This window comes from Polistes fuscatus, unplaced genomic scaffold, assembly GCF_010416935.1.
Source record: "Polistes fuscatus isolate 324 unplaced genomic scaffold, CU_Pfus_HIC Scaffold3, whole genome shotgun sequence".
Classification (NCBI taxonomy): Eukaryota; Metazoa; Arthropoda; class Insecta; order Hymenoptera; family Vespidae; genus Polistes; species Polistes fuscatus.
In genome coordinates this window covers 15,993,887-16,004,270 of record NW_025113107.1, presented here as the reverse complement: position 1 = coordinate 16,004,270, position 10,384 = coordinate 15,993,887, and the positions used below count along the sequence as shown (strand labels likewise).

The 10,384-nt window shown below is 33.8% G+C and overlaps 2 protein-coding genes across 3 annotated transcripts; both read right to left on the bottom strand.

Moving 5' to 3' along the window:
* Window positions 1–3,553: 3,553 nt before the first annotated feature.
* On the bottom strand, window positions 3,554–7,742 carry LOC122520284 (myotubularin-related protein 6). Of its 2 annotated transcripts, none has more exons than XM_043640377.1 (13): window positions 7,301–7,742; window positions 7,101–7,229; window positions 6,847–7,009; window positions 6,592–6,743; window positions 6,378–6,503; window positions 6,165–6,299; window positions 5,944–6,076; window positions 5,619–5,845; window positions 5,269–5,519; window positions 5,045–5,185; window positions 4,820–4,946; window positions 4,479–4,745; window positions 3,554–4,358 (listed from the first exon to the last, which is right to left on the bottom strand). In XM_043640377.1, exons 1-13 carry the CDS (start codon window positions 7,322–7,324, stop codon window positions 4,215–4,217), a joined length of 2,019 nt encoding a protein of 672 aa, XP_043496312.1. In that variant the 5' UTR covers window positions 7,325–7,742; the 3' UTR covers window positions 3,554–4,214. The 2 variants fall into 2 exon arrangements, with proteins under 2 accessions (XP_043496312.1, XP_043496313.1); XM_043640378.1 differs by having other exon boundaries at window positions 7,101–7,214; window positions 7,301–7,741.
* A 127-nt stretch (window positions 7,743–7,869) lies between these two features.
* Window positions 7,870–10,363, bottom strand: LOC122520282 (ATP-dependent RNA helicase DDX55). The gene is made up of 7 exons (XM_043640375.1): window positions 10,093–10,363; window positions 9,897–10,004; window positions 9,558–9,830; window positions 9,124–9,482; window positions 8,854–9,051; window positions 8,052–8,745; window positions 7,870–7,963 (listed from the first exon to the last, which is right to left on the bottom strand). The coding sequence occupies exons 1-7, from the start codon at window positions 10,189–10,191 to the stop codon at window positions 7,922–7,924; spliced, it is 1,773 nt and encodes a 590-aa protein (XP_043496310.1). The 5' UTR covers window positions 10,192–10,363; the 3' UTR covers window positions 7,870–7,921.
* Window positions 10,364–10,384: the final 21 nt, after the last annotated feature.

The window sequence follows — 10,384 nt, the reverse complement described above, 5'->3', positions numbered from 1 at the left end:
ATTTCATCCCTCTTTGGAATAACTCGACACGGATATTCCCTGTCGGCCGAATTCTACTCGACTTCATCCATCGCGAGAGTTTCCGCTTGGGGGAAATCTCGACGTACTCGGCGAAACTCGTCGCGTTTCTATCGTCGTTCTTGCGATATAGCTTACTCTACGATTGAAATAATAGCGAGCTTTCGGAAAATGGATAAATCATTTTTTGCAATTTACGATTTAGAAAAAACATCCGCCAATTGGGTGGATGCGATTTCGCTTACATTAGTCTTGTAATAATTCGCTCCTTCGGTAAGGGTAATCCTGTAAGGAAATTTATTGCGAATATGCATGGGACACTTATGAATATGAATATGAGTAAATCATTATGCCGTGCCGTGCCGTGCCGTGCCGTACATCTACGAACGGAGAAGGAAGTAGGAAAGTTTTGACGGGGAGCGTCGAGGAAAGGGAAAGGTATACAAGACGACTCGTAAAGCCCCGGACGTCTGAAGATTTCGTTCGGTGGAAGTTGCTAGTATCTACCTAGAGACGGATAGTAGAGAACATTGCGTATATCGAAGGCCATAACTTCCGGGCTAAGTCGCCTGCCGTGCACGCTCCTTCTACTCGTGATTTACCGTCCTGGCCTTCGTGGGGGATGTTCGGTCTCTCGGTGACGCGAATTAAGCTTAAGATCGGCGCCGAGAGCTTCGGATCGAGAGCCTTCGCGATCGCATCCGATCGGCAAAATGCAACCCTAAAAAAGAATTGATAAGGCAAACGCTTTAGACCTCGTTAACTTGGAAAGTTCGACGTACGAAAAAGGAGGTTAAACGAAAAGAGGGATGTTCTAGTATTTAACAGGGTGACTAGCTTGCTTCAAAAATAGATCGCGGCGTATCTCGGGAGGACGGTGTCACTGTCCTCGTCATTTATTCAATGTACTCGAAGGTCTTAAACGACCGCGACCGCGACCACGCTGAATTTCTAACGGAGTTGCTGCTTACGCTTTCATCCGATACAAAATCCCCGCGACGAATGCAACCTAAATAATATTTTTCCCAAGGGAAAATCTTGACACGCCCCCGCCCCCTTCCTTGAATTTATCTCCGTCACGATTGAACGAGCAAAAACGTAATTCGCGCGTGCAATTAAAACAGATTTGCTCGCTCGACGCGAACAAAAACATAAACTACCGAATCGATGAAACAATGGCGCGTAATGAAACCGATTCATCGACGAAAAGAAAGCTAGGACGACTAGGTTCGACTTGTTTGCTCCCAGCTTTGCTTCCAGCTTTGCTTCCAAAAGGACTCATCAGCCGTTATTATGTCCCTTGCTAACGAGGAATCGTTAACTTTCCTAATCTCGTTATTTCGTTTGAATTCGCAGCGAGTTGGGCTTGCCAAAGTTTCTATCTCCTAGCGTAACGTACATTAATAGAATGCAAAAGGGAAAAAGGCTGATCGGCGGAGCAATTTATTCCGAGGAGGAAAATGTGAGAAAGGCGTCCAGTGAAATTTCATTCCCGCGAGATACAAGAGGGAAAGGGGAAGGGAAAAAGAGATTTCTCTTACTTAATGAAACGGCAACGACCGCGCACGTATGTAGGTAGCGAGTATAGGATAACGTTTTAGGATTGCGAGAGGAGGGTGACCGTCGGTAGAGAGGAGTGGCCACGGCACGTCCGGAAATGGACCCAGTTCGTAATTTCCGGTACGTCTTCCAAGGGGACTAGCGGAAAGAAAGGGGAACAAATCTCGACTGGTTCCGTTAATACTCCTTAATCATTTTCTTCAATTTCTTCTTATTCGAATTTTGACACCGATCGAGATAATCGTCGTCGAATGATATAGAAATACCCGACGCGTTAATATTTATTTATCTCTAGATGGCGGAAGAGAAAGAAACATTAATATGGAACCGTTCCAAATATCCTTCTTCCTTCGAAAGAAAATCCTATTTGGAAGGGAGCTGAAAGATAAAGGCCGATTGAAAGGGTGGTTCAAAGGGTGGTTCAAAGGGTGGTCCAAAGGGTGCTTCAAAGGGTGCTTCAAAGGGTGCTTCAAAGGGTGCTTCAAAGGACTTGGAAACCGCCGAAACCGCGAATCCAAATGAAATTTCGACGATCGCACCTTTAAACTTTCCCAAGGAAAACTAAGAATTTGACGATAGAAAAGAATTTTCTCCTTTTCTTTCCCTCGAGGGAACCCGCTGAAAGGCGAAAAGGTGGAAACGATAGGAAACCCTTGTCGTTTCGTTCGAACGCAAATCTATCGACTGGAAAGAAAATAAAGGACAATGCTGAAAAAGTCGAAAAGTAATTAAAAGCGTTCCGTCCTTCGTTGGGAACTTTCTCTTCCTAGATACAGCGCACCGGAACTTTCAAAAGCTTCGAGAGTTTCGTAAAGTTGTGTCGATCGTTAACGAAACAATTTAATTAAGCTAACGAAATAAAATAAGAGAAATATTTGTTCGATCGGAAGAGCCAACGATACTTTGCTTTTCTATTTCGAACGTTGACAATTTGCGCGCCTTCGTATAACGGTTCGAGGAAATATCGAAAATTTCTTCTTTTTGTCCAACGTTCGTATTCGTAATACGTTGACAAGAGACGTAAATTAGGGAATGCGATCTCCAGATACGTCCATAGTTATTACGATTCGTTCGATGGGACGCGCGTTCTTTGATAAAAGGCAAAAAAAGAGACAAATTACGAGGTATCGTATTTTAGCCCACCCCCTCTTAAAGTCTTATCTCTAGATAGTAGAAGATCTCTTCGACCCTTATCGACGGCAATGTGATGTCACCGGCCGTTGAGCAACACTTTGCGCGCGTCGACCAAGTAAGAAAGTAAATAACATTTTCCAGTCTTGCGCTGTATCGCGAGCGATCTCATCCCCTCTCTCTTTCGGTCTAACTAAATTTTCAAAGGATGTATTCGCTTTAAAGCTCGACTACGTCGCTCGTCGCGGGAAAACCATTGCCGAACGCCTTTTTGCGAGCACTCACGTTCCACTTTTTCGCATTTTCATCGCGCGAATCATAGAAGCATTTGCCAACCTTTCCCATTTGCGTGAGAAAAGAAAGAGGAAAAGAAGAATAAATACATATGTTCGGCGAAGTGTTATTTTACATCTTCTTTTTTCCTTCCTTCCTTCCTTCCTTCCTTCCTTCCGCCGTTTCCTATATATGTATTACGTTCGTTAAACGCTCTCATTTATATATAATTGTGGAAATATCATTTTAGGTCTCTGCGTTTCATGTCAAAATCGAAATATTCGAGATGCAGATGTAGATGTAGATAATAATGTATTATTAAATCATTGCATAAATATATTCACGTTAAATAAATTCAAACAATTCTAGAGAGACGGAGAGAACGAAATTATTTATAATAATCAAATATTCTCTTTATTATGAATTTTTCTATGATATATTAAGAAAGTAATTGTCAATAATTATATATTTGCTATATATGTATTATTGAACTAATGTAAAAATACTTCGCATACAAAAGGAAATGTAAACAAAATTCGTGTCACAATTATCACAGATAAAATAAAAATAGTACGATGTTTTAATATTTATATTTTAAAAAAATATCAAATGTTACCTTTGCGCATTTCTTTCTACATCTCATCGTATTCAAAATTTCACGAATAATTTTCTTTTATTATTATTACCATTTTGCTTACAATATTTAATTCACATTTAATACCATTCTATTTCACATAACAATATTTTTATTTCACATATTATTTCATTTTATCTGAAAAATCTTTTTAAATGCCGTATATAGTCTAAATACAACAAGAAATGGCTACTTAGATATAAATTCTCTTGTAATATTATCACAAGCTCGACATTACCCGTCAGGCATATTCTACTTTCATTTAATAACGAAATCCGATATATTCTTAATGCAAAATGTTATTGATTTTGACTCTGACAATGAGAGATCATTTTAATTATAGAAATACAAATTCGATAATAATCTTAATTCATTTAAAATTCGAACGAATAAATATGTCTGGAAAAAATCGATTAGATAAAATATTTGTATTATTAACGACACGTACGATTTCAACGGCAGCTTTACTTTCATACTTCTTACATTCCGCGCAAAATAAAGTTTAAATAGCATAATCATTTGTCGATTGCTTCGATAAAGTATTTTTGATTTTAATAATGCCGATCGATCTAAATAATATCTATCGTATGTAGTACGATCAAGGGGTGATCGAAGAACTACCAGAATGTTGGGAACATGGTTTACAAATAGGTACTGCACGTTGCGATAAATGTCCAGCTAAAACACCGTGCGTATCCATACATCGCGTACATAGTACTTCCCCGCAAGACCAACAATGATGCTGAAAGTAATAACGATAACGGATTTCCACGCGTATTTTTCATTTCTCCTTTATATTATTTCCCAAGCGAATTAGTTTATTCGTCGATAAAAGAAAGAGAAAAAATACAAAAGATCGTACCTTGCTATTAAATGCATCAAAATTAGTTGAACAAGTACATTCCTCCATATTACGAGACGATTTCCATTCTATAGCAACTGTTTTTAACTCCTTCTCAATTTGGCTGACTTTTTCTTTAGTTTTCATTTTTTCATCGTGATTCACATTTTCCTCGATAGTTTCGGATAAGGATTCTTTAACATATTTATTATCAAATTTATGTTTACCTTGATTATTTTTTCTTTCTACGTCATTTAAATTTAATAATTGACTCAAAGAATTGAATCTCTGAAAATATTACCATCAACGTTTATATTTTCCATCTTTTCGGTATTATTCATAAGTTATATGTACGCATATACCTTTATAAGAAGTTTAACGTGATCTTCTAAAGAACTAGTATGATCATGAATTGTCAATAACATATCATCGTACGTCTCTCTAGGGTGAATACCATTCTCAAATCTAAAATATAATCCTCTCCAAATGCTGCACAAACAAACAAATATTTTTTCTAAATAATCCTTCTGTAGTTTACATATTATACGTTGCACCTATTATTCTGATTAAGTAAAAACGTTTATTACATAATACTTTGCGGTGCTAATTTTGGCTGGAGAACATCATTAGAATCATCGTTCCAAGGTTTACATTCGTAAAGTGGATTGATATATTCGTTCGTATTATTAGCAATATATCCCCATAAAGAATACGTTCTTTCGGCTAATCTAAAAATACGAAAACATACGAAAACATACGAAAACATATGAAACAATCTAATAAACGTTAGATTCAATCGCAATTATTATACCTAAACGTCTGCCTCTCTTTTTCCGAGTTTCCAATAAATGTTCCATACTGACAGCTATGTACATGGTCATGAAGCGTTAAAAGAAATAATTCATTGAATTGAAATTTATGTGGATATTGTTGTAATAATTGATAGGTTGCATCTATAAATTGAGTAAATATTGGTGCTAATTCTTTGCCATCGCTACTAATATAGCCACAGCGATCACTGAACTTATGACCAAACGACAGCCAATCTTTTTCTATTAGTGCCTAATGAAAAGAAAACAAAAAAACATTTTTTTTCTATCTACTAATTTAGAGTTGCAAATATTTACAAAAGAAATTTGTAATTAACAAATATGCGCATACCTGAAATCCTTGGATAGTTCTATAATATGGATCTAAGAGTAAACCAGCCAGGGAACATACTTGTGCGGTACGATCCCAACCGTCGCTGCAATGTACTACTACACTCACGCCAGTATAAACTGCTCGTGCGATAAACCAAGCAGTTTCCAATATAGAACGAATATGCTTTAACCATCCGCTGCTTTCTAGACCATTTAAAAATGCACTCATCGATGTTGTCCTTTGTACTAATGAAACAAGTTTAAATGACAAGTTAATAGGGTGTTCTTATTCAAAGTACGTATAATATTGTAATAGAAATACTTATAGAGATACTTTTTCTTACATTCTATAAGTTTGTTCAAACTTGTTCTCATGACGTGTATATTTTCAATTCCAAAAAAATGGAACTTTATATTATCATAAAAATTTTCATTTTCATATCCTTTACCCGCTGCTCGATTCGCAAAAGCATTAATCTACATGAAAAAAAAAAAAAAAAAAAAAAGAAAAATTATAACAAATGCGAACTGTATCGTTATATTTATAAATCAAAGTTTTACTTACGCGTGGCCTTGTATCTACGACATACATATATTTAGAATTAGGATTTGTACAAAGTATATAATACATTATTGATTCGTCTTCTGGACATCGAGCACTAAATCCTGAAAGTGGTTGACTGCAACGACAGATAACAGCCTATAAATATACGTAAATCTATAAATGTATTCTACGTAAAACTAATTAAACGTTTACACTAAGAAAAAGATAACAAACCTTATTCGAGTGCAAATATGTTAACACGGGAAGTCTTCCCCTACTTCGAAATTTTGCACTACCCAATAAAATATTGTCCGCGCAAGTGCTCGGAACATATATATATTTTGGGTATGTATCACAAAGCTATAAAAATGTTTTGATAGCTTAAAAATATTATTATTATAGGCAATAATGATTCTGACTATTTTAAATTAAATAGCATTTTGTATACCTCATAATTAGTATTCAAGTAGGAAAGAGACCATTCTTCGTTTGGTACTCCTTGTCTTTGAAATTCACTTTGTACATTAAAAAAATTCCAGCCAACGTGTTGAGGTAATTTACTCGATTGATAACTGAAGCAATAAAGATCTTCTAAATTTGCTATAAAAACGTTTTTCAATAATTATTCATTAATATATCGTATATCGAAAGCGAAAGACAAATTTCATTTTATTAAACTTAAAATTATCAAATATAATCTTACCTGGACAAGAAAGTTTTAATAATGTAAGATAAATGTCATGGCAGTCGCGTTCCTTAGGTATAACAAAAGTAACGATATAAAAATGTTTGCACTTAATATGTAATGGTGATCCTGCAGTAGTCAATGGTTGTTTTTCTATGTTAGATATATGAGTATACAAGACCTAAAATAATATATTAATTAATATATATTATTATATTAGTTATTAACACACGTATATATATATTGGCAATCAATTATTAAGAAATATCTACCCATATTTTTTTTTTGCCATTTCGTTCCACAAATATAAGATCCGTTAAAGTTAAATACAATGTACCTATAGAATGATTATTACTGTACTTCTCCAATAAGCGGACATTTTCTACCTGCCAATTCAAATGCTTTTAAATATATAAATCAAATTATATATATAATTATATACGTGTAAGATTTTCATGTTAAAGTAATTTACCTTTGAAATTTTTATTTGGTCCATTGCATATTACTCTATACAAATATGGTATGACAATGGATATTTTAATATCCCGAATAAATATTACTTGACCGTACATATAACGACACTTGTTTTAAGCACTTGCCCAGATAATCATATTTTATAAAACCCAATTATTACATTATAACTATATAAAAAGTTTTATTTTATCGAATTGGAATCATTGTCTTTCGCTTAAAAAATATACAACACAGATAAAACACAGATAACTTCACTATCGTTCTTAGAACAGGATTACCAATCTACAGGGATAAAAAAACCTAGCATCCGTACTAGGGTTTTTTTTAACAACTTTTTTCCTAGCACATGAATTTTTTTTCGACATAACTCTACTTATACTATATACCTGTTGTTTTTATTTTTAATAAAAATATATTTCTTTATATCGTTGAACTTGCGATTGTTTATATATATATATATATATATATATGTAAATACAAATTATAGAAAGATTGAAAAAGAATAAAACGTTGCTGCGTTGGACTGTTATGTAAATATTATTTTCTTTTGTTTTCTTTCTTTACAAATGTTTTGTTAAAATATTATCACCTACCATTTATAATTTCTTTAAACTTTTCGTTAACAAACCCCAAATTCTGCCTCAAACTCTTCTTTAGTTATCTGAAATAATATAATGTCATATGTCGACTAATTAAATAAAAAGAAAAATAAGGTTGATCAATATATCTGATCGAAGCTCGTAGATTACCTTTTTCCTTTTAAATTTTTTGATCAACGCTACATCTTTTGCTAATTCTTCCAACTCTTCCGCAGTAATAGACCTTTTCTTCTTTTTAACTTGATCAATACCTTTTTCTTGTAGAACTTTTCTCTTTTCTTTTCGCCTTTGACGTTTTTCTTGTTTTTCTAATTTTTTTTTTTTCGTTTCAGTCCAAGATTCCGTTTGTTTAAATTTGCGTTTAATTTTTCTAGGCCAAGTACCTGTATTACGAAACTCGTTTAATTTTTCTAATCTGATTCGTTCCTTTTCCTTGTTCAAATATGTAATCGAATTGAAATCAATTTCTGGAGCAACAAAAGATGTTACATCGCGTCCTTTCAATTCAGGCATTCGTGGCATTTTTAATAAACCAAAACCTATGGCAAGGCTTCCCAAGTCAATATCTTTTAATCTTAATATTAAATTACATTCGTGTTTATTATATGCTTGCACGTATGATACAAATGCCCTATTCGCTTTATCAAATATTTGTCTATCTTTCAATTGTAAGTCGCGCATAAATTGTAAACACTTTCTCGCCGTATCCGAGCACACTTCCAATTTCATTTCTTGCACGTCTACTTTCTGATTTCTTTTAATAAAATCTACATAAGCATCTTCATTTTTTAATAAGAAAAGTAACGCGCTACCTTGATGTCCTATTCGAGCTGTTCTTCCACATCTAAAAATACAAATTTACTTACACATAGAAGCTCTAAATGTTGTTACATTTTTTATAATTCAACCGTTATCAATAGATTTTGAATATTATACTTAAGAAGATTTGTACCTATGCACAAAGTTGCTTGCTGCCGATGGTGGATCATATTGCAATACCCAATCTACTTCCGATATATCAATACCTCTAGCCATGACGTCAGTACATATCAAAATGCCACCTTCCATTGAACGAAACTCGTCAAATATTTTGTATCTTTTTTTCTTCATTTTACCATGCAAAGCTAATACTCGTGTTTTTGACAACATTCTATAAAATAATAGGATTATTTTCAAGAAAGATCTTGAAAATAAATAAAAATAAAAATGAAATATGACTTACGTTTGTATAACATGACTGAAATAATCTACGCACGCACAGGTAGATAGAAAAATCATATATTTCAAGTTAATTCCTTTTTGTTGAATGAAACTTATCATCGTTGGTAACTTATTTTCAGCTTGTACTACTACATAATTATTTGTTAAGCTCGAAGGCGTCGATATATTAGCTTTCTCCTTTACGGAAACGAAAACTGGATTTCTTAAACCTGCTCTGATTAATTGCTGCAATTCTTTAGTTTGAGTAGCAGAAAATAGACCCGTTCTTCTTAAACGCGGTAAAAAACTTAATACAGTGTCTAATGTTTTAGAGAAACCCAAGTCGAGTAATCTATCAGCTTCGTCCAAAACTAATATTTCCTAAAAAGTGATATTCCATAGTAAGAAAAAAATACTATAAGAATAATACGCTTGTAACATTGAGCGTAATATTACCAAAGATTTTAAGCGCTTTGTTAAATTGATACTTTTACAATTAGAAAGCATATCTTCTAGTCTACCAGGAGTTGCTATGATAATATTGGCACCATCCTGTAATTTTTCTATATCTTCGTTAATAGTTGTACCACCAACAAGTATTACTTGTTTTAATAATAAAAGTTTGTTTAAGAAGTTGGCCAATACTTCGCTAATTTGAACAGCTAATTCTCTGGTCGGCGTTATTATTACAGCTCCTATTTCTGTACTTTTCCATTTGTCAGGCCGTCTCTATAAATTTTTCTAAATGAAATGAGATGTAATGTATCGAAATAATTCATTTATCTAAATACATACTTGTAATATTTCCAATAGAGGAATAAGAAAAGCAAGCGTCTTGCCACTACCCGTTACTGCTTCTGCAGCAACGTCTTTCCCTTTTAAAAGGAGAGGTATACAGGCTGCCTACAAATATAATCGAGACCATTTTCATAATCGATTGTTTATAGAAAATAAAATAAAAAATAGTGAAATAAAAAGAGGTGTATCTTACTTGAACAGGAGTCATAGTTTCAAATTTCAATTCTTCAAGCGTTTCTAATACAGGCTTGCTCAAAGCAACATCTAACTCTTTCCAATTTTGCGTTTCCATATTTACTCTGTAAGTACTTTCGCGATTATGTTTTATGCTAATTCAATATTATGTATAAGAAACTACCGAGAGTTAAATATAAAGATATTTACTTAAAGGTTATGTTCGATCGTTTCAGCGTTATAGTAGCGGTTAGTACCGTTATACTAAGCCGGCGCGAGAGTCGATAAGTTCGTCAAATTAATTTCTACAT

Bases quoted from the DNA above. Each gene is read 5' to 3' on its own strand.
- LOC122520282 (XM_043640375.1), bottom strand. From the start codon at position 10,191: ATGGAAACGCAAAATTGGAAAGAGTTAGATGTTGCTTTGAGCAAGCCT. The intron at 9,831-9,896 runs GTATGTATTTAG...AAAAATTTATAG, and splicing joins CTCTATTGGAAATATTACAA to AGACGGCCTGACAAATGGAA. The intron at 8,746-8,853 runs GTACAAATCTTC...TTGTATTTTTAG, and splicing joins GCAAGCAACTTTGTGCATAG to ATGTGGAAGAACAGCTCGAA.
- LOC122520284 (XM_043640377.1), bottom strand. From the start codon at position 7,324: ATGGACCAAATAAAAATTTCAAAG. The intron at 6,077-6,164 runs GTAAGTAAAACT...TTTTTCATGTAG, and splicing joins TCGTAGATACAAGGCCACGC to ATTAATGCTTTTGCGAATCG. The intron at 4,746-4,819 runs GTATATGCGTAC...TAATATTTTCAG, and splicing joins ACGTTAAACTTCTTATAAAG to AGATTCAATTCTTTGAGTCA.